Raw genomic sequence first — 24,581 nt, 5'->3', positions numbered from 1 at the left:
AAGCTGCAGTAGAAGCAGTATCTGCTAGGAAAGAGTCACAAAACCACTCTAACTGTAATTACAGAATTTTGCCCTCTTGCCCTTTGCACATCATCATAGAAATATGTGTTTTAAGAAATCGAGCTTTGGGAGAAAACTCACTCAGGATAATATGCTAAATGTTGAAATATATTAGAGGGGTAAATTTCTCTTGTATCATCACCATTAAACAAATGAGGAAGTATGTAAAGTATTTCTGATATTATGTTTTTACTACCCTGCAGAGAAAGGAAGACATATCAGTGGACTATAAAAAAAGATTAAAAAGAAGTATGAGAAGGGTACATATTTCCTTTGAGTGGATAGAGAAGATAACTTCATTTTGAGTGGGGTGCTGGTGGGTTTTGTTTTGCTCTGACATTATTTTCCCTTTTTTTTTTTTTTTCACATTTTTCACATACTGCAATGTAAAATTGTAAGAAAACTAATAATTGTATTATTTTCCATAGAAAGAAACATACAGTATGCAGGGGCAAAGAACCTGAGTTTCTGAAAATAACTGTGAGGGAAAACTTCTTGTTTATTAAAGGTCAGCTGCTTCACTTTGGTTTACAGGAAATTTTAATTGCTTTAGGTAGAAGTATAGAAAAATTAGGAAACTTTAAAATATTTTGTAGCAATGTTCTAAACATTTTGTAGCAACTGGTCTTGTTCCAGCCAAGGCATTTAATCTGATTCAACCAGAAGTCTCTGCTTAGCCCAATGCCTTGGCCATCCACATAACTAGATTCATTATGCTGATCAGTCACCAGAGGCCAACCTACTTAATCCTAATTATTGGATTATTTTACTTTTAAATCTTTTCAGTAGGAGACTTTTATAATTAGTTTTCTGAACGGTGCCTAAGAACTCCTTTTTCTTTTCTTTTTTTTTTTATAGCCAGGGATCAGATGATGAGGCAGGCAAAGTCTTATTTCCAAACTTATCCAGTGGCTGATAATGTATCAGCATTGACTTGCATCACTAGTTTCAAAAACAGCCCAGTTTATTCCAGCTCTTTGCTGGTAATAGTATTGGCAAACTGTTTTAGCTGTTGGAATAACTGAGTAAGTTTTAAATTAAAATGAAGTAAGTGCTATCAAGCTGAATGTATTCTGTAATCTGTTGGTGCTTGAACTCTTCTATTGTAGGTCTTTGGTGACTCAGGTGTTCCTGGTCTTTGAGAAGCAAATCTCATGGCTGCTACCTGTTTCTCCTTGCCTTTGTGCTCTGGGGTGCTTTCCTTTTTGCCATCTGTCTTTACCCACTCCTGCTGCAGTCTTTAAATGCACCTCCCCAGTTGTTTGTATCCTCCCTCCTGCTAGGTCCTGCCCTCATGATGTTCAGGTCTTCCACTGTGGCTTTTTCATCCATCCTACGTGCTGCCCATGAGTGCATGCAGCTGCATTCCTCATAGTTGGCACAGAGACTGAATAGCTTTCAGTTGTCGATGCGCCTTATCAGTTGGGATGTTAATAAAAATAATGTCTTCATAGAGAAGATGAAGACTGATAGAAACCTCTTCTGGGCAGAGTGTTAACTTCAGTTAGTATATGAGGAGTATTTAAGAGAAGAGAATGTACTTCCTGCAGACATGTAAAATACTGAGGAACTAAAAGGACTTTCTTTTCTTCTCTCTACTTTTACACTTTTTTTCCTAAGCCAGTAGAAATTCATGGCAATTTCTTTTTTGGCATGTAAAAATCAAGATGATCTAGTAGGGATACGAATTTACACATGGATGTTGAAAATAGCTCTGCCCACAGGATGTAGGAAGAGTTGTTCAGATTTGCTGTTTTTCATTGCTGTAACCATTTGCTGCTATCATTAGAGACTGCCGATCCACTGCTCCACCAAACAGTTCCATCTTCTGAAGTGAGAGAGTGCTTGATATCAACAAGTCTGTACATTAAGTCATTGCCTCCATGACTGGTGGAAGAGACATAGAGGACGCCATGTATATCTGCATTTTTCTGAACATTCAGTTCAATGAAAGCTTAAAATACTTAGTTTCTAAAATCAAACATGGTGCCTCCTGGGAATTATAGTCTTGAATAACAGATGGTATTGTTTTCTTTTCTAACTAAGTCTAGGGGAAAAAGAAGAACATTGAATTGCATGTCCTATGAAGCACCACAGTAGTGGTTCAGAAGTTAAATGTTTTGGGTCACAATATGCAGAGCTTCTGAGTTTTTGCCACATGTTGAAAAAGTAAAAACTTTGATTGACTCTGCTATCTACTGTGAGATACTCACAAAGCAGTAATCTGTTGAAATCTGCTAGTTCAGTGAAGTGCTTAACAGAATATGCTCTGACTGGTGTTCCTATTGTATTAAATTTAAAAATTGTGTTTAATTGTTTTAAGTATGACATTGTGTCATACCCCATCAGCTACTTGTATAAAGGAAATATTGCTGCGTATCAGAATTTTTCTACTCTACACTGCTTATGCAGTCAGTTTAGGTTTTAATAAAAGTTACTAGCTTTCTAACATCAGATATTTCAGTGCTTTTATCACACACATCAGTCTATCCAAGTGAGGTACAAGGCACGTTGGAAGGGCAGAGTGAGTAACATGCTGTTCCTGATTTGTACCTTCTCAAGGTAGAATTACAAAAAATATCCTTTTCCGGGACAGTGAATCCAACATCTTCCAGGTGGAAGAAACATTTTTAATACGCAATTTTAAATTCAAATTAGTATTTTATTCAGGATACGGTTTAGAAGATCCTTCCGTTTACCCATAGTGTTGATTTTTTGCCTGAGTTTTAGTGCACACAGTTGTGAAAATTACAGGTAAACTATTGGAAACTCAAGATATTATATTGAGCTCTGGAATTTTTACAATAAAATAAGGAGAACATAGGTAAGCATTTAATGTTTATTTTAGCACAAGCAAATGTAAGTGTATATAATCATTGTAAAACTGTAAACTCAGTTTTTTCTGTGATCTTCCAAATTCCAGTACAATAGTGCTTTTCTTACAGTTATGTACCACAGAGAAAGCTCTGTGGTAGTTACTTGGCTGACATAACAAACGTTTTTTAAATAGTTCAAAGTATTGAATATGGCTACAAGAATAATGATTTGGTGCCAGAAGGTCTGAGAAATAGGTGTAGTCAGTGAAGAAAAGGTAAGTCATAGAAGTCAAGGAAAATCATCTTGGTTTTATTAAACCTGTCAGATTTTCTCTATTGAAATAAATGTTAACCACGTTCTGCAGAGTCCTTGCTAGGTTGCAGTGAAGGAATCTGATCTCTCAGTCTGACTTTTATAATTTAAATAATGATAGTTTTCCAGTGCCCTTCTCCCCATGTATAGTGCCTTTTTGCACGTAATCAGTAGATAATGTAACTTACCTTTTTTAGCAATCAGGCATGTGGTACAATTGGAAATGCACTCTCCCCGCTGAATGAAATGAGATTTTCCAGCGCCATGTTATAGATCTAGGTGACTGTGTTTATCCCAACACATCTATCATTTCAGAGAGTGAGACTCAGTAGTTTTTTTAAATAGTTTCTATCAGGTATGCACTCCAAGCCCAGTTCTAAACAAGCACTTTCTGTGAGCCACCTTATTGCTCACAGTGGCACTTCTTTCAGAGGAAGGATTCGGTGTGACAGAGATTTTAGAATCATGCCTTATATTTCTAATTTACATACTAATGCATGCAATTTGGCTGACAGTAATGACAGTTGTATAGTTCATAAACTGAATAAATAGCTGCAGTTCATGTCAAACTAACATTATTAAGAAAATCCCAGTATTCTGTGGACATTCTCCAGTGGCTGCATAGGAAATCCCTATTAATTTACCTCAGCTGTTAGAGCTGAATCCCTTACAACTCTTACAGAGCAAAATAATTTATCACTTTTCATTTCTCTTTACTGGCCTTAGAAAACAATGAAACAGTAATGAGGTCTGCATGGTGATGTGCTTTTTCTTTATTTGATAGTGATTTCCTTTTTGTTTTCGACTTATAGAAATAGAGAATTGGAGATTATAGCTGGGATTCTGGACACGTATAGTTACACTCATACTACTAGAATTACTGGAGCTGTGCTGACTTCTAGCATATAAGGGTCTTGGCTTCTGTGTTGGCCATATGTTTAACGACACATATGAAATCTATATGATTAACATACTCTTGAAATTCAATATTCACTGACTTTATTAGGCAGCCAGTTTAATAGTCCACAGCAGAAAATATTCAAACGATTATTTTTAAGTCTGCTTAATCTGTCATGGTGACTAGCACAGATTTTAAGGTTACTTATTAATATATAAAGAGAATAGATAAATCAAATGCGGAATAGTCTGACTTTGGTCCATTACATGTGACTGATTTTTACCGATGGTTCTGTAGGTAACTGGTTACTTACTAACTAGTCATTTAATTTCAGTGTATCACCAAAACAGCTATACATGGGTACAATATAACCTTGTATGTCTGGACATGTATACCTATATGCATGCATACACGTTTTAATGTCCATTTGTCTGGTTAAGATAGGCCGTGCTATTAAATGCCAAGTCGAAGAAGGGGTTTGTTTTTTCATTATATGTTTTCACATATTGCCTATCCCTGCAAGTTGTAAGTTGCCTTTCTCCGTATGTGATCAGGGAGATCCTCCATTCTTTTTTCTGTTAGGCTGAGCACCTTTCCTCTGCTTCCCATATCAAAGAGCTAAGATAGGGTCTCTGCCCCAGGATAACCTGTTTAGTAGTGTGCAGCTGTCAGCTTCCCATTGAGACCAAGAACTGCCATCTGATCTTTTTGACGTATGTGCCCATGTTTCCTATGCGGGTGAAAAAATTATTAGATTGCCTAGCAGGGCTCTCCCATTGTATCTGGGATATACGGGCACATAATGCCATCTAGAGGGTAGAGTTTCTTCCCTTCCCACAGGAATACCTGTGATAATTGCTGGCCTTCCATCACATGTCGTACCAGTGCTCATTCATCTTTGTGATTCATGCATTTCCTATTTTTTCTTCTGGTTAGTATGTACTCATATGAGAACAAGACTTTGAAATTATTTAGAAGATAAATGCTAAATTAGGAATTACAGCTGTTTCCCTTTAATAAGCCTGCAGTTTTCCTTGTTGTCTTTAATCAGTCAAGTGGCCTGTTCCTCCAGAATAATCCTGACGTTAAATGCTCTGGGTCTCTAATGTGTAAGTTCTTCAGGGAAAAGTTCTTTAAAAATAGGAAGCAAGTAAATCCTAGGTTTGTCATTAAGCTTTTTGGTAAACTGTAAGAATAAGAGTACTTATGAATTGGTTACTTTGCTAGACAAAGTCCTCTGTAAAGTTATTGCAGCAACAGTTTCAGTTCAGCTGAAGAAATGGGTCTGAGGGTTGCGCGTTATGTGAGGCTGTTTTGTGTTTAGACAAAAGGAGCTAAAATCTTCTTTTCTTGTAATGCATGTCTTCCACTGAAATGCTCAGTTAGCATTTCTCTTAACAATTTTGGGCAAGCTGGAAGTGAGCAGAGACAAGCTTTACTGTGAAGAGGTCATGTAGCCGAAACAGCTAAAGTTTCTCTTGCCTTCTAATAGCTCCTTTTTATTCTTTTAAACCTTATGGGATTTGCTTCTTCAGGCCTTAGGCATGTGCCAGAGGAACACCTGCTGCCACCTTCTTGATAATTTCCTTCAGTCCTATATTGCATTTGATGTCATTATAGTTTAACTGCAGTTACCAGTAATGACAGTTGTAATATTCTTTTTCTTAAATAAGCAATAAATGTTCTTTCTGTAACCTTAAACTGATCTGTATCATCACAAAAACTTTGTTAGCCATCGTAGCGTCTCCCCAGTGCTGTGCAGAGATAGCTGTTCTGTACATACATACATTCATTTGATTAAGGTAGGATGAGTGAAACAGAGAAAAAGGCCATGTTACAAGCTTTATAAACAATACAGTCTTTTTATATAGTGTCTGCCATGCAAGATCATGTAACAGAAGCAGAGTAGCTGCATGGCAAAGTTTTCATTTGAACTAAATAACCTTTTTTGAAAACCAGGGTATTGGCTCCAATAGAACAGTGCATTAGCAACCTGGGCCAGCTTTAGCAGCTCTTTACAGAACTGCTTGGTGTGTCTTGGCATAACTTCACTGCTAAGGAAACAGCTTGTGCCTTCCTCTTGGCTCCTCTTGGTGTAGCAGAATTTTTTTTTCCATTCCAGTGGTGGTTGTCTTTGTACTCTTTTTATCAAGTATTTTGTCCTTTGCAGTGATTCCAGGGTAACTTACTCAAAATGTTGCCCAATTAGATGGGTAAAACCAGGTATTCTTATTTCATTGTAAAAAAGAACTTGCTAGTATTAGGCAAAACCATGTATTTCACGGAGAAACTGAATAAAAATAAGAGAGGAAAAGTTCTCATGTTTTTGAGCAACTGATTTGCCCTACTAGTGACCTCTGCCAGACAGGAGTATTTCCAAATTGCAGGCCAGGCTGACAGAGCAGTAATGTGTTTGATCCTAGGTATATATTACACTGCATAGTATTTCATACATTGATTTATTTTTGTTCTTTTCTCTGCATTTTCCCTTCAGACCAATCAATTAATCACTGATACTGCTCCTGAACAGCAGCTTGGCATAAGATATTTTATACTAGCATTAGTGTATTTGGCTATCAAATTTGGACATGTGAATGTGGGTGCAGTTCTGGTGGTTGCATTTGAGTTGTGCTTACTTATGTGTGATGTGTATTTGGCTCATGTAGATCAGAGCTGGGCTGTTGGGCTGCCGCTGCTGTTGCTGTGCTTTTTGTGCCTGAGCTTCTTATTGGAGCACCACTGAATCCCATCAGCTTTGACTTAATGTGTGTTCCATGTAAGACTGTTAATGTCATCCAGAGCTTGTTTTTTTAACAAGGTCTACAGTTTGCTACATTGTCCCGAAGTGTGTAGTCTAGGGCTTTTCTTGGACTTCCTAGGGATGTAGTTTACCAACAAATGTAAGTACAAAGAACAAAATCTGAGATAAATTTTATATGCTGAAGATCAAGGTTAAGTAAATAATTGGAAAGTATTTAGTATTGCACAGTAACACTTAATAGTGTATAATTAAAATAGAATTTGTTTCCCGTGTATCTGGCTTTTATGTATATATTTCTGTACTGTTTCATATTTTCTATTTTCGTAAAGTACAAAGCTGTAAAATTACCCAGGTAAAAAATCGCCTCTGCCACATCTCTTGTATGTAGGAAAAAGCCTTCCCAGCAGGCCTGTGTTTTACTTAGCTGTTTTGGGTTACATTCATGTTCTGGCAGCTGACTTCCTTAGGTCTATCACTATTTATTGAGCATGTGAAGATAGCCTGTTGTATGTCTGCCTTAGCAAGCAGTGCAGCATAACATGAGCAGATCCTCAGAGCCGAGCTGTTTGGGCTAAGGAGCTGAAAGCTGTATTGTATACATTTTGGAGAGTTTACTTTGGCTGAGCTCTAGTGAAGTCCAGCAGCAGTTGGAGTTCCTCTTCCAATTTCACATAAAAGAAACCCAGTTCATTGGTTCCAAGGCCACATTGCGGTGTGAATTGTAGCCTGGTCAGTGTGACAATCAGAAAAATCACTGCTCATCCAAGCCAAAAAGCCAATGTAGATGCACCGGATGTCAGCCAATAGGAGACATTTCATATGACTAGTTAAGACAATGTTCAGGTACTGCCACAGTATCAGTTTCTGAAGGGTTCCTCATCCCTCTACATCCATCTTCTCTGAAGCGAACAGTCTGCAGGGCAGGAAAAAGATGCAACTCCAAACTGTTGAGGCTTTTAAAAGAGCGGAATTTAGGGTCTGGATTGTTATTCTTTTGAGCAAAATACAATTACTCTGCAAATTCACTATTCCTATCTAAAAGATCAAAAACTAAATGAGTCAGAACTTTTAATTTAACCAATGTCAGTGCAGATATCAACCTACCGTGTATTGCCGTGCGGAGTGAGGGACATTGTTTGCTACTTACTGTGCCTATAAAAACAAAAGAGAAAAATGTTCAAAGCTTTCAGGAGAATCAAGGTGACGTTTGCAAATAGAGTTTTATTTCAGTTAGCAGGAAATGAACAGTCATTTTGTGATTCAGTTATCAGAAGTTAGCTATTGGCTACAAAACAATTGCTGCACGTTATATGGCATTTGATTGTAGTCGTAATACAGTGCACCAATACCTGTTCTGCTTCACTTTGCTTTGCAACTCCTTAGCTGGAAGGGAGAGAAATAACTGAAGCCATCAAAAGCAGTTCATTTTTAAATACCTGGGGCAGTTGACTTATGGGTGACTTCTGATGAAGAAAGTGAAATTGCAGGAAATGTTGCCTTCAGAAATAACTCAGTGCTCTCGTGTAGTTAAAAACAGAGAAAGTTGTTATAAATTTACGTTATGAATTGTGAAACAGTTGGCATTAATAGCTTTTTGTGGTGGAAACCTTTTAACTCCAAGTCTTTAAAGTGATAAAATAAAATGATTCATCAAAGGAGAAGGAAAATAATGTATTTTATATTTTATTATGTTTAAAAATATTTTGTGACATATCAATTATAACATCGTGTAGTGCTTTAAATCTGTTGCATAGTACAGCAAAGGAAAGTTATTCTTTTTCTCAAATAAAAATTAGCTCAAGGGATATTTCTCAAAGGGAAAACTACTTGTATATTTTTTTTTCCATTTAATAAAAAGTCATACATGTTTCTTTGGAGGAAAAGAATTATATTTGCCCACTTAAATAATCATTGGATTACAGGGAACTGATAGGAGTTTCCCATCACACAGCTGGTGAACATGGCGTTTAAGCATATGGGATCAGTGTTTTCCAGGCTGTCAGTTTAAATCACTTTATATTATAATTATTTTTGTTTGAACCAAATGAAGAAACTTAGGATAAATAATTGGGGAAAAAAATATTTCTTGATGAAAATTCAGTATCCACTTTCTCTGAAGACAGAGCAAAACACCTGTTGTTTCACCTTCCATTGACAGCCAAAATAACTGGTTGTGGGAGACAATTAATAGCGCTGTTGATTATACATTAAAAGACATATGGGGAAAAAAGCAGGAATGCATTAAAGTTTTGAATCTTCTCTTTGTATCATCAATCCAAGCACATTCAGTTGCTTAGTTTTCTGGGGGAGAGGAGTAGGTGAGCGGGTAGGAGGTTGGTGTTGGTGTTCCTTGAAGATAGTGCCAAATTTAGCTCCAAATTTGAACTGTTTACTATCATTTAATAACAGCTCTTCAGTTCAGGTGCATGGAGCAACCTAGGAGTACCAGTTATGGCATTAGGGCCATTTTTTTGCATTGATCTATGAAATTATATTTCATGTTTATTCCATTGATATTGGAAAAAATACATAAAAGCCGCTTTAAAGGAAAAGAGCTGCTCTTGATAGAAAGAATTTCTAGAAATCAAAAAAAAAAGAATCCTTTATATACATATGTGTAATCCTTGCCTTCGTGGTACTCAGTTTCAAAGCTGTCTACTTAATTCCATCAAGTATCATTTTTAATTAATCTGAGTTTTTAAAGAAAAAAGTCACATTTTTTAAAATTAGTTAAATTCTGCAATTACATTCTATTCCTGAACTGAATATTTTAGCGTGACCTGCCAAAATTTGAAAAGGTAAATTAAACTTGCTAAAAGGAATATAAATTCTTGAATTTGAGCTTTTGAAGAAAAAAAGCATAAGGCCTTTGTGGCTTATTCCTATACTTAAATATTGAGGTGTGTCCTGTAAAGACAAACTGTCTCCTGGGCTTATTTTCCATACCCGCTTCCCAGCACCATGAATCGCTAGTCGCATTGCTTGTATTTACTATGAACGTCTCAGCTAGACAAGTGAAAAAAAATAAGAAATGGGTTTCATTGGAATAACGTTACCCAGAGATCAGTTTTCATACATGGATCTGAAATGTCCTATTATTTTCAAACTCCACATTAGATTAATCTTGAAGCTGAGTATGCTACTCAGGAAGGTATGGATAATGGAATCACAGAAAGTAGAAAACTGTCACTGTGTCAATAACCTCATGATCAAAATTGCAAAGGTTTGGAGGATAATTAATTTCAAGTAAATTCTAAAGTTCCTTTCTTAATGCTTGATAAACTGCCCTGAAAGTATGAGTTCCCCTCAAGATCTGAGTTTAAAAAAAAATAAACCAGAACAAACAAAAAAGCTGTTTTTTTATCAGGCAAGTGCTTTTAAAAATTGGTTCTCATATGTATTATTTCAGAAGGACCCAGAACCCTGGAAATACTTGTGCTGGTTTCAATGTCATTTTTAAATTTGATCGAAATCTTCTGCAAAATCTTTCCTTTCAAATCAAAGCAAATATTTTCTTTATAAATAGCTACACTGAAAATTTTTTATTGAGCTTCAGCATTGAATGTATAGGTAGTCAATGGTTTTCAACTAGCTTTTACTACTTTCAAAGAATTGGTATTTAAAAGAATTAGAACTTTCCCTGAAGAGTTTCGTCTTTTCACAAGAAAAATTGAAACAAATGCAACTGACCAAATGTGGTATGAATAATTCATAGAAGGGTTTTCAATGCAAAGACATTTGTGTATGTGTTAAATACAAGTTGATATTACACATAAATGCCTTTGAAGATTAATCAGGTCCACATCGCCTGCCTTTATCTGCCTGCCTTAATTCTAAGAATCTTAGTTTCACTTAGAATTTCAGGATCTCATTCTTTTTTCATGGACAAGGGATTTTATTTTTAGTTCTTTGATAGAGGAAATAACTGCCTGTTAATATTACATGGGGAAGCACAGTAAGTATGTCAGAGTGAAATGCTGTCACTTTTTAAGGGAGAACAGTTCCATAAGGGAACAAATCGCTTCAAATGAGGAGGAAAAAAAAGAACGAGATGGAACAGCTGCCTGTCGTTCACAGTTTGCAAGGGGAAGGATCACTGAGTTGTAAATATTGGAAAATCAGAAAATAAACAAATTTCATGACATGCTGACACTGTGCCTTGCATAAAAATTCAGTCTTATATCTTACCTTTGTGTGATGGCATAGTGGCCTGTGACATGGTGCCAGGGCACGCTTCAGGGAGAGGCCCTGTTCTGTTGGAACAGTAGTGGTTTGGGGAAAGGTGAACGAGATTCAGCATTTCTTCTTCCTGACTGCCCAAGCCAGTGTTTTTGTATGACAGGCTTGGTGTCACACAGCCTCATGGGTCTGCCTGACTCTGGGTGCCGAGGCTTTCTCTTGTCTGTCATTTTACCCATCATTAATAGTGGTAGCTTCTGTTCAGGCAGCCTGGGAGTATTGCTTACGGAGGGTGAGTGCCTTGGTCTCTGCAGAGCAGTATGCCACACTGAGGCACACAGCTCAGTACTTTATTCAGAGGATGAGTGATAAAAAAATAAGACTCTTGCTGGGACTTCTGGTTTTCCATGTTTGTACTTCCATGCTTTTTCAAGTGTATATGCATTATATAAGACCAGGGGGCCAGCGCGCAGATGAAGGGGCAGGCAGTCATCTGCGGCTGCTTGGTTTCCCCCCCCCAACCCCTGGTGGGGTTTTGAGGACCCTGGGGGGCCATATCTGGCCCGTGGGCCGTAGTTTGAGGACCCCTGATATAGACCATCATGTGTGCTATGTATGTCTTTAACTTCGGGAAATTTACACGGCTTTATGGTGCCTGTCTCTGCTTGTTTAGATCTCTTTCATTCCCCGTCCTCAAAAAACATTTTATATGTTGGCATTTAGAAGAATTTAGGGGGGAAAAAAGAGGCATCCTTCAAAATTTTAACCTGTTTGTTCAAAGGCCTGAATTGACTGTGCTTTACCTGTGGATATATTCTAAGTCTACTATAGTCTCTGTAAATAATGGTAGAATTTGCTGTTTTCTTTCTACAATTTGCATGCAGGTAAACATACAAAGCTATTATTGATACATCTGTTAGTAGTCTAGATATTTATTTGCTCAAAGATAAGCCTGGGCTTATAATGCAGTCTGTTTTGCTAGATCTGTTCCTAACCTTCTTTTTAAAATGTCAATTCCAGACATTTCTGTGGTGTCAGAAGGGAAAATATTGAAGGTTTTAAAGGCTCCTCATTCTTAACTACTTTAGAGTGAAGCAAAATAAAAAAGACAAATAATACCTTATTTGAACCAGTTAAAAATGTCCAGCCTCAACTTCTGAAAAATAACAAAAATCATAATAAAGGTATTTCACAGAGGAATTACCAGGAATATGAGGTTTACTTGTAGTTGATTTTAGAACATGGTCTCATCAGCAGTGTATGAATCTCATTTGGTTTTGATTTGTTTGATTCAACTCCTGAAGTTCATATGTTTATCCAATGTAAGTAGATTTGAAGGATTAAATTCTAGTTATCCCCTTCTTTCAAAAAGCAGGCTTCATCATTTAGGTCAAACACCCGTTGTTTCTTCTCGTGGGAACTGGGAAACACTTGACAGACAGGAGAAGAGGTCTGCGAGTATGAGCCCTGTATGGGACCCTGACTGGGAGTCCCTCCCTGTGATCTGCTGCAGATCTGCAGCTAAATGAGCAAGTTCTGTTTTTTTATCTCTGGCACCATGGAATCCATATTTTTTAAAGCTGTTACATAGTTTCCAGTGTAAATCAATGTTTAAAGACATGAATCAGCTCATCAATAACTGGTAAAACATCATATGCAGCAGACCTTGGGCTGCTTTTTGTTAGGAACATTTAAACCCAAGTTTTTATGTAACCCTAAGTGGTTAGCTTTCTGATGTTGAATAAATATCTTCTTATTTCCAGTGTACATTAGAAGAAGGTTATACTAGCTCCCTGAGGCTACAAATCCATTTTATTGGTAGCACAGCTGTAGCATAGTACGGCCTGTGAGAGAGACTGCTTTTGAGATCAGTCCGTGGCTTGTTCTAATGTCACTGGGTTTTTGTGTCAGTAAAGAATTAAGAAATGCATTATTGAAATTTTGAATTGCAAAAATGATCCCTACCAGTACTGCCCAGTAAGTTTTAATGTGGCCTTTTTGTAGACAGAATTATAATTAACTCTTGTATGGTTCTGTATTTTATTATTTAACATCACATATGTGTTGCTTTCATGACATCTTATACCTGAACGTGAGTTGAACAGTGGCTGAGTGTTTCAGATAAAATGTGTTAAATGTTTTAAGTTTGGCTAAAGAGAATAGGCTATTTTATCATACTAAAAAAAAAAAAAAAATGGAAAATGATGCAGCTCAGAAGGCTAAGGGGCTATGTGTTCTGAAGCCAGGATGAGAAGGGTGGCTGCCATCATATCACTAATTTGTCCTTTTTGGGTTTTTTTCCTCCCATCTCCATGAACCTGAAGAGCTAGTTAAGACTAGGACATTTGAGAAAGCATACAGTAATATTTCATTAAGTATTGGTCTGCTAAATTCACTGCTTATTTCATCAGTAGCTAGCATGCTCCAGTCTCAGTTACTGTGCTGGGGATAGGGGGCCAGGGAGCAGAGCTGTAGCAGATGGGCTGCAGTTCAGTAGGAAGATGCTCCATGGTTGCTCCAGTGTTGCTCTATTGTGGAAAGTATAAAGCAGAATGTGGAAGCGTCCAAATGTTGACAGGCAGGTCATGAGGTGCAGCTCCCATTTTACTCCTAGCAAACAGCTGTCTACAGCAATATAAAAGGCACTGGAAAGTGGCTGGTGGAAATGCTTTTATAGTGCTAGAATTAAATTAAGGCCTTTGTTGCTAAACTTAGGTTGATTTAAAAACACAAATGTAATTTTCAGCACTTCTAACCAGCATAACCAAGTTGTTAACCATTCTCTGACAATTTGTTGAGTTAGTTTTTCAAAGGACAGATTTTCTATGTAACATGGACAGAATAATACAAAGAGTTTCCGGTGACCAAAGATGAGGCAGTTCAAGTGGTAAACTATTCCTAGAACAGCAGCTTACCAGAAAATTGCTATAAGGACCTAAGTAAAGATTGCAACAACATTACCTCCTACGTTACCAGTAACAGGCATTGACCTAGGTTTTGACCTCTCATGTGTGCTGTATGAAGCTCTGACCACAAAAATATATAAAATCAGAGGCTGAGAGCAGGAAAAAATTGCTGAGCACATTTGAAGTGCTTGGATGGCTATTAATACACTGCACAGAGCATGACAAATGAGTCTCTGTGTAAATCAATAATGCTTTCTATAAATGGACAAATGATTTAGTATGAATAACAAAGAAGTGTACATGGTAACCAGTGTTTGTAGCATTCTGTCAAGGGTTTTAAAGTTCACTGTCATAACTTTGTTCCTCTTGACCTTTATTGATGATACCTTCAACGCATGTTGAGCTGCTAACTTGACGTACAACCTTTAGACCTCCGTCTCCTGCCCATGGCGGGGGGGGTGGACTAGATGATCTTTAAAGGTCCCTTCCAATCCAAACTGTTCTGTGATTCTATGATCTGCTTTTTCCCTTAGCGCAAAATACATACTACTCTCTGCTTTCTTCTCTCTTCTTCCTCCCATCCTTTTCTTTTGTCTCAACTCTACAATGGTTGCATAAGGAAGAATGTCTTTTATGTGCTTCTCTTTTATTCATGACTTCTAGTGGAAAATTTGGTGGTTTAATTCATTTCATTGTAGTTATAAAACTATAGAGGATTGTCTGTGGAAGATTTCCTAATAGGTACATGAAATAATTCCTCACTTAATGACCCCGGTATGCCAAGTATGTCCTAATTCATAAATCATTGGAACAGGCTAGCTAGATAACAAAATGTTGTTCTTTCTGTTCTCTTGACTTAAAAAATCAAGACACAGAGAGGTAAAGTTTAAACTTTTTGAAAAAAATCCCTAAGGCCTTAAATCCAAATCTTATTTTCAAATGTGATTTAAACACTTCAGTTCACTTTTTAAAGAAGCACACAGAAATGGCTTTTACAGGATGTTAAGTGGAAGTTGTCCTCTCAAGTGCCACTTAGAGAGGCGAATCTGGAGGAGACATGGATGTTTCATGATATTCTTAGACATGAGAATGTGCCTGCCACCAAACACAGGTAAATGTTGAACCGAGTGTAGTTAGTAGACAATCCTTAACCTGTTGTAATAATCCTCTCGGAATTCGTTAAAAATGAAGAGGAGAGAATGAAGAAATCATCCTAAATGTCTGTATCAATGTAAGAATATATTTATTAAGTGTATGTTTATTTTGGCTATTTGTAGTCTGGGGCTGTTATTCAGCTGGAAGGTGTCACGATCTGTGACTTTAGTTGAGGACTGAACCCCCCAAAATGTCTTAGATTTGACACTATGAAATTTGTGGGTTATCTCGTGCTTTGACCATGTAAACCCAGGAAAAGACTGTTAGCTGGGAAGGAGCAGAGCACATTTTGGCTCAGAGCCTACTGATAATGAATACTTTTGGGGAGGCAACATTTCCTTCTGTTTTGGGGCAGAGGGTGGGGGGCTTACATTTGGTTTTTTCCTATGACACAAAAATCTAGTGTCTTTTGTTGTTCATTACCAAAAAAGTAAATATGACCACAGTAAGGATATATTTGAGATGCATTTTAGTTTCAGGTGAAGATACATTTTCACAAGAATTTAAAATTTACGTGCTTGTACTGCCTGAATGGATGCTTCCTATGTTTTGGTGTTAATTATGACCAATTTAGAAACTTTTTTAAGAACTGTAATTAATTGGCCTGCCTTTACAGATCCAGTATATAACACATTTATAGAAACATGAAAAAGGCTAATGCTGCGCTCTGTCTCCTTGTTTCTTCTATAGCATAATGAAGAACAATTATTTGCGAACCTTCCTTGCCCCACGCATGAGTTACTTCTCTTGCCCCAAAGAAATTTTAAAGAAACATTGTGTATTGTGAAACAAATACAGTTTATTTCATTGCACCTCACTTGCATATACAGTCATGGGAAATAAATGGCAGATTGTTATCGAATTCAGTAGGAAGAGAACTAGAGTTCAGTGCATCAGGTGTGTAGCCTGTCTGTTACTAGCCCTGAATGAAACTGTGCAAACAACTGCCTCACAGGAGAAAATACAGTGTTCAACATCTATCAAGGAGAAAGTTCTTAGCTGACCTAAAGATAATTTTCATCATTACTAGGGCTATGTTTTCCATCCTGAGAAAGGGATTAAAATCAGAGATCAGAGAGTCTCGTAATGACTGTGTCTTAGCAATGACATCAATACAAGGCAACCTCTGTATTTTATAAAGTAGCCTAAAGTTTTCACTTTCAGATTGGTTTTCCATAAACTCAGTCTCACAATTCAGATCAAAGTTATCTCTGATTTAAGCAATTGAAGGCTGTTTAGCATTATCCAGGTCATGACTGAAATCTTTAAAATTTCCCATGTTTGGAGTGACTCCAGATTGGAACTAGGAAGTACCCCTGTTTTGACATTTTAGGATCCTTGCATCTATAATGATCCAAAAGCAACATGTAATGTTGCATTTAATGTTGTTATGCCACTTTTGGCTGACTGAATGATACTGTGCTTGGAGGCCTGACCCCCCCAAAAAAAGCATGCTTGCCTGTAGGTGCTGGCAGCAAGTGTTGGATGTCGCTTGTCTGCAGCACTTTGCTGGGCTGCATCACTTTTCACATTTGTGAGGCTGAGGGACAGAGATGGTTTGTTTCTATGTGTAACATAAAATATACATAATTTCCTAGAGACTATACCTAAAACTAGAAATCACTGTAGAAATCAGGTGATATCTAAGAGAGTACTGGTCTCAGTAAGCTAGGGCTTTTTCCTGTGTAGTCCCCTGCTAAGTTATATATGGGAGAAGTGAATGCATTAGGGGTCAGTACTTCTCTACCACTGCCTCTGGGTGCCTGCAAGTGAGCAGTAGCTTTCAAGCTGCGTGAAGCGTGGGCTTCTTATTGCATCTTAGCCTAGTCTTAAGTATGGCCTGAAAATAAAAATCAAAATTAAATGTAATAGTGGTTTCCTCCAAGGAGACCTACTTTGCTTAACTGGCAAAAGATGCCTAGAATATGCAACACTGGAGGTAGGCAGATCCCTCTGAGCAAAAATTGAGCAGTCTTAACAATAACATCAAAACCCAGTGGTTCCTGTTAAAGAAATAAAGGTTTGGATTAGGAGGCAGGGTTTTGAGACCACAAGTGCTATTACAGATTTTCCAAATGAATACTTTTGGGAGAATGAGGATTATTATCAAGTATTCAGTTGCAATATAGAGTGATTTAGTATATCAAGTACTGGTTTTCCCATGTTGTGGGAACTGGCACAGGATCTTAAGCAAAGTCAGTCAAGTGTTCCCTTCTAGTCCAGTCCTTATTACAAAGATGCCAAATAAATAAGCATGATTTGCTCAGCAGTCAAGAAGCAGTCAATGTAAGCTTGACTTCTGTGCATTACGCCCTTTCACTACACTTCCAAAGCCAGTGGTGTGAAAAAGGGTTTTATTATACAGATGTTTCCACTGTGGCTTGATAAGAGGGGAAATGTAGCATGTATTTATAATGCTGTCGAGTTCAGATTTCCTAATTTTGGTAGACTATTTGTAAAGGAATAGGTCACTGAAATCAGAGATTCAGCTAACAGATCCAAGATTTAGCTTCCATTTTACAGCCTTACAGCATTCAAAAAAAAAAAAAAAAAAAAAAAAAAAAAAAAGAGTAAGAGAAATATGGAGAGCTCTCTGAGTATTTTGTATAGAACAAGTATATGTTGTAGTTCTTTTAGACATCTCTATATGGGAGCAGTCTGCCCAAACTGTCTTAGGATAAAATCGTACAATATATTTTTATGTTAGTGAAAATGAAATTTAAAAAAATTGAACTAATAGGTCTACCAACATGCATGAGTTACAAGCTGTGCAGACTAATCCTTTAATGATGGCTTTAAAACAGTAAGAAGAAAATACTTTGGATGACATTTTAGGGTGATACTCATAGAGAAAACATCTGAAAACCTTTAACTCAGAAATACATTTTTATGTAGCAATCATCTCTTTATTTTTATCATTCAATCTGCAAGAATGTGTCTGTAGAAGCAAACTGATAACTGTACATGATAGCCTCTTCAGTAAGGAGGACTATTTACCCTCCAGCCTCTGATTTCTTACTGCTGCTTTCGGTTTTGCAGCTTCTGCTTCTACTTTGCTCCTTACTTCTGCGTCTGTACTTTTTGCTACCTCATCTCACAGTGCTCTCTGCAGGATCACCCATAGACTTTATAGCCGTATGTTGAATCCATTGGTAAATGACATTGTGAAAATATGATGCAGAGCAGTTTCCCACCTTTGCTGGCTTTGATTGTACCCTCAAGATAAAGCACTGATTCCGTACAGTTATTTAGACTTGTAAATAAGTAAACTCTATATACTCTTGTTTCTTACCACCTTTTATTCTTTACTCTCTTTCAGTGTGGGATGTTATTATATATGTTTACTTTTTCTTCCTAATCTTATTTTTAGGATTTAGCTGAATTTGAAATTGTTAATGAATCAAATTACTGGACTTGGGGATTTTAATTTTGTTGAATCATTGACTTTTCTTAACAAGGAAGGGGAAAGTGTGCATCTTTCCAAACAGTACATTACATTAATTTTTTCTCTAAAATTACAGATGATAACTATATTTATGACCCTTGTTGTTTTGTATAACCGCAATTCTTTTGAAACAACATTTGTTTAACTTTTATAGGTTAACAGAAGGTTAAAGTGAAGCAAGTAGTGTAAATTGTGTAACAGTTGTAATTATGTGAATGCATTGATTTTGGTGTTATGGTTACATGATGTGAGGTGATGCGTGGAAGGCAGAGAGGTTTCTAGAGCCAGTTTTAACTCACAGATTTTTATACATTGGTTTTGTTTCTTAGTCTTTAACAGAAAGCTACTTGAAATTTGCTCTGATGCAACTCCATACAGCACACTTTAGAGATTTTCCTTTTCCAATACTGTAAGAATTCCTAAAGTCAAGTCATAATATATGGGAAAATACATTGATTTACTGTAATTTCCGTACCAAATTGTGCCATTCTGAAGTTTCTGCTATGCAAAAATATGAGTGTAATGGAAATTAAAGATAGATGAAGGGCACTACTATACAGGAAGCTATCATATTTAAACTGAAATATGTGAGAGAAAAAAATTCTGACTTTAAGATTGCATTTAGGTGTAGTAAAAAACCTCTCTCACTCTTGAAATAATAGGAATTGTTTTTTAAGTAAAGGCTAATAAATTTATCTGATTCAGTTAAAGGGTGTAATTCACCAATTCGCTGTAGTATGACCAGTGCATCTGGAGCTACTTACTGCAGAAACCAGGCTTATGAAGAACTGCCAGTTAAAAGTTTACATAAGATTGCCTTTTGTTTCCTTTTGATAGTAGCTGCCTCTGCTTCTTAAGTGGCTTTCTCAGATAGCGAGTGCACTCTAATCAGAAAAGGAGGAGGAAGAAAAAAATGTACCAGTGTCTTTTATAATGTTTCATTGCCAATTCTATTGCACCTGACAAAATGAACTTGTGGACATATGTGGAATATCTGCTTTGATATTGTTTTAAGTTTTAATGCATGGTGTGAATAATCTCATAAATGAATGTCACTTCTGTTTTTACTCAAAATTTCAACTTGTAGCAAAGTAAATTGTATGGTGCTTTTTATTCTGGATCTTGAAGAACTACACAAAGTAAGCACCCTGAGAATTTTTATGAATTGTCATGTAGTACAAGCTACCCTTTGATTTATTTACATATTTATTTATTTATTCTATTTTACTGTAGGCAGAGAATTCAGCGCTGGCTCTGGAAAATGAAAATCAGAGAGAACAGTATGAAAGATGTCTTGATGAGGTAAGGTAGATAAAAAGGTTGTTCTTACCTGGTACTATAATTAAATAACAGAAATGAATCTCTCCCACTCTCCAAGGTTGACATTGTTCTGCAATTTCCTAGTATTACCTCATTCTAATTAATTCCAAGAACATGTGTTTGGCAGTCATAGATACTGTTCTCCATGACCTCTGCTGTAAATCCTGTTTTGACCACACCTCTTCACCAAAAAGTTGATATCCCTGTGACCAGTATTTGGAACTGGTTTGCTTTGATTAGGAGAAGAAGATGATAATTTACCTATTAGGTGTTGTGTACTCCTCCTTTTCTGTAGAGTGGAACACAGTTCGCAGTGGCTTCTTCCATCAAAAGTCCCCCAGCTTTCCTATGCAATGTATTCCATAACCAGAGAATTTAGTCTCTCAGCTCCTCCTTAGGGTTACATACACAGCTTTTTATGTGGGTGTTTTTTCTAGCTGTTGGCTCACTTCTACTACATAGCTCAGCCGCTGATGAGACCTGCTAGTTACAGCTACAATATAATTCACCCATCAGTTACTGTCTGAGCACTCAAGCAATGCTTACCTTTCCAGAAATGTCTAGTATCTCCCACTGAATGCAATTTTCTCCATATTTATACTGATGCTTACTTGTTCCTCCCATTTATCCTGAAATAAATCTCTTCAGCATACACAAGAACTGAAAATAGTTTAGACATTTAGTAGCTTGAAGAGTTGCTTAGTAGTAATCATTTACCCATTCCATAGTAAGAATGTGCAGTAGCATAAGAAGTTAGCTAGCAAGTAAACAAAACAAAGCAAAACCTACACCAGCTTCTAAGCTGTTCCTTTGAGAAAAACGTGCATGAGTGTGCAAACCACACATACCAGGTGACAATTCATGTCCTCATACCAGCTTTTATAATTTTTTATCAGCAGTTGCTGAAGTGTTACGGGCATGAGTAATACAGCTCTGGTACAAGAAGCCTCTGGTTTAGTGCAGATTTTCATCAGCAAATCCACACTTGTGCCCCTACAGCATATTTTTATCAGGGACCTAAAGTAAAAGGCTTGCAGATACACTTTCCCACTAGGTTATGCTCTGCCTTTTCTGTGGCAGGAATACCAGCAGAGCCTTGGTCTGCATTGGCCTGAGTCACTGCATTCGGTGCACACTTGAATCATATTTGGATATCTTGGTGATAAGGATTAAATTACCATATAATTACTAACTTCAGTTTACAGAGCTTATCTTAAAATTATTTTCTGATTGTCTAGGACAAAATCGGCCTACATAATTATTTCTGGAAATTAGTAAAGCACTGTAACTGTCTATTCCAGCAAAATACTCCATACAGATTATAACGATAGAAGATGTGTTTTTATTGTGTTTGCAGTAAAGTGATGGATTTCTGATCCAAGGTTGTGTTTTTTACATGCTGTTGCAGTTTAAAGAGAAAATAATTATATCAAACTATGCTCTGAACTTTATTATCTTCAACATTACATTGGCTGTTGTCAGTTCTTCTGTATTATCACAGCTGTATGCACCTTCTCCCACAGTGTCAAGTTTTTCAGGAGAAAGTGCTTCTCATCATCTGTGCTTTTGTGCTTCCCTGCTTTATTTTTTGTTTGCTTATCTTCTTCCTTCATTGTCTTCTGTTTTGTGTGTTATGACCTCTCTTGTCCTTCCCCATGGCTTGGTAACACTTTTTTCTCCTTCCCCTTTCAGCCCCCACAATACTTTGGCAGCGGCACTGTAACCAGCATTGTTTTAGCTGACACAAACTTGGACTCAATCCTTTCTGATCGCTGAGGTGAAGTTGTTGTTGCCAGTGACTCAGACAACAAAACCATGTTTAGTAATTGCAAGTTTTGCAGGAGTCCCAAGTTAGCACCCACTTGAGCACATACCTTTGGTGGAGCTTCACAAAAAATCGTACTTTCTCACCCTATTGCATTATAGTTAGTAACAATAAAGAGAATAGGAGATGAGACATAAATGTAATTGGTGAATAACCCAATTAATGATTGTGAGAACCTTCATTTCCAACCAGTCTTCTGAAGATGTGTTGTGTGTGACAAAGTCCTTTCCAAACAGGGATTCTTACGAGAGTTCTTTAGCAAATAAAATGCTCTCCGTAAATATTTTTATGGGGAGAAAAAAACCCAAAGTCTTCTCTTTAATTTTTTTTTTCCTTTAAGACTTCAAGTCTGTTCATAACTCATCTTACACCAACCCTGCTTCTTGAGGTGAAAATCTCTTGAGACCTTTCCTAGTTTGGCCTTCAGGACTTCATCAGTTTTTAGGAGCAGATGTATCCACTACAGCTATGTATCTGTCTGTGCTGCAGCTCCATTTTGCCTCCAGGGAGACCTGATGGGTTTAAAGGGAGGAACACAAATGTTTCTGAGAACACAAGACTGTGATCATACCCAAGCCTGAACCAGCTAAGCCTGTCATCAAAGAATTTGAGTGCCTACTACAATCATTATTTTAATTTTGCCTCTGCGGTCCAAGTAGTTATGAGTGTATGGAACTTCTCCTGGGCTAATAACACGAGGAACGCTTACCTCCAAAGCTAATACCTAGCCATTCTGGCTAGTCACATGTTTGGGATGCTTGACAGGCCCTTGAGGTAATGAAGGTTGGGCATATCTTTCGTTAACTATTGGAAGAATGCTGCCATCTTTCACTCATCATTCAGCATCCTCACATTGCAGCTTCTCTCCGCTGGGCACAGGGAAACTGCTCAGGGCACTCAAACATCATTTAATCTGGCTACCCTACCAATAGTGTCTCTGCATGGTCCCTCAGGCCTCTACAGCAGTGTAAGGACACTTGCTATGCATAGTGTGTTTTCTGCTGAGGTGTTGGTGGCCATTAAGCTGATAGGAAGGAAGTAAAAATAACCAGCATTCTTTTTCTGTCTGTGTGTGACAAAGATAACGAGAGCTGAGTTTTGAAGATGAACAGATCTGCCATTATTTTTTCTCTTTTTGATTTTTTTAATCAATTATTTTACTTAATTATTTTCATTCATATATGACCCACATTTAATATTGTATGAATGCTTGCACCTATGACTTAAAAATGCATGCTTTTTAATCATTTTCGTGGTAAAATCCAATGAAACTCAAATGTTCATAGAGATGAAATCTGAAAAGAATAGGGGTCAAGCTGAGTCCTTTATAAATTTTGATAAATATTCACTGATTTTTAAAGTAATTGTTCATCTCTGAAGTGTACCTGTGAACAACTTTAGAACAGTATTTGGAAGAAGGTGTCGTTGAAATATTCCAGTACTTGATAAATAAGAAATTTAATTTCAGAAATATTCCATATATGTATCTTTCTGTCTTCGAGAAATTTAAAGCAAAAAACAGGATTGTCTTCTAGTACCCTTGGGGTTTGAGGTTAACGTGCTTAATCTTAGTTTCCCATCCTAGAATTCAGCTGTCAGTTTATTGGTAAGTGGTAATGTCATGTTTATTCACATCACTGTGCCAGATGAGATTTCTGTCAAGCTTCACCATACTTACATACGGGAAATTATACAGCTCAGAGTAGATTATATATTTGATGGTGTTTTAAGAATTAATCAAAAATAAAAACTTACCTTAAAAAGGCATTCTATTTTTAAGGTTTGAATAAAATACAAGACTTTTCATTTTAGTACACTTCCAATATCTTTGTGCATATGAAATCATAGGGTAAAGGCAGCTGTGTAAAATCTCAATACTTGTAAAAGGTATAATAGATGTTACGCTAGGTTCTCTTTTCTTTGATTCATTCTTTTATACCTTTTCTATTAAGACCAACATGTATATGTAAACATAATTGTGTAAGGAAAAATTGAAGCTGGAATTTTTATCTCTTTTATTGCAATCCACAAAAGGAAACCTCACTTAAACATGTTGGCTATTAAGTTCAAAGGAAAGGTAGGCAGTGTGAAGGGAAGCAGTGTCATCTTCTACGTAATAGCAGTCTAAGGAACTGGCCATTTCTGTTAAGTTCCTTTCACCTTGATTAACTGCATGAATCACAAGTCAAGTCATTTTACAGCCTGCTTTTTACTGGGATTGAGCCACAATTCTGCCTCATATTACTGGGAATTTCTCATATTCTGCATTTTAGAAGTCAGTCCCTCTGTCTTCAACAGTCTGTTTCCTCAGCGTTTGGTCACTCTGACTGTCAGTTTTGTAGGTCTGGCTTATGTTGTTCATTCATATCCATGGTGCCTCATCATACCTGTAAGTAAAAATGAAGTACATCTGCTAGCTTAGCAGTTTATTTCCATCTGGACATTAGTGCTGCCGTAGGAGTGGAATGGCAACCTCATTTGAAATGCAGAAATTTGGATTTGATTCCACTTATTGGCTGTTAAATTAATTGTAGTAACTGCAGAACATATGACTGAAGGCTCCTACCTCTGTTTCTGCTGAAAACCAAGAATACAGACCTGAAAATCATTGAGGGGTAATAGCAACAGTTTTCCAAGTTGCTATATACTAGGATAAAATAACCACATTTTGTAAAGAAACTAGTTAAATATCTGTCTTATCGAGATCTATGGGAACTATGGATCACTGGCAGATACTTTCATTTAGATACCTAACTTCATACACTGAACACTGGTAAACTTGTTGCATATTCATCAGCAAATTCAGTTTTTTCCCATTTGGAAGATGATGCCATTTACACTCCTCTGTGCAATATATAAAGCTATAGGAGTAATTTTCTAAGCTGTTCTGTTGGGAGTGACTA

General features: G+C 36.9%; 1 protein-coding gene across 15 annotated transcripts in view; it reads left to right on the top strand.

Annotated features, from left to right (window-relative positions):
- The window catches only part of NCKAP5 (NCK associated protein 5), a 245,332-nt gene that overhangs the window by 126,247 nt on the left and 94,504 nt on the right, over positions 1–24,581 (top strand). For all 15 annotated transcript variants that reach the window (XR_013930049.1, XR_013930050.1, XM_080399613.1 and 12 more), the window contains one exon: positions 19,767–19,835. Coding sequence is in view for 13 of the 15 variants with exons in the window: in XM_080399613.1 (XP_080255739.1) it covers positions 19,767–19,835 (69 nt within the window). In the remaining 2 variants the exon portion in view is untranslated. The remainder of the gene's footprint in view (positions 1–19,766; positions 19,836–24,581) is intronic.

This window comes from Falco punctatus (genome assembly GCF_963210335.1).
Source record: "Falco punctatus genome assembly, chromosome: 8".
Taxonomy (NCBI): Eukaryota; Metazoa; Chordata; class Aves; order Falconiformes; family Falconidae; genus Falco; species Falco punctatus.
This window is presented reverse-complemented; position numbering and strand designations above follow the sequence as displayed.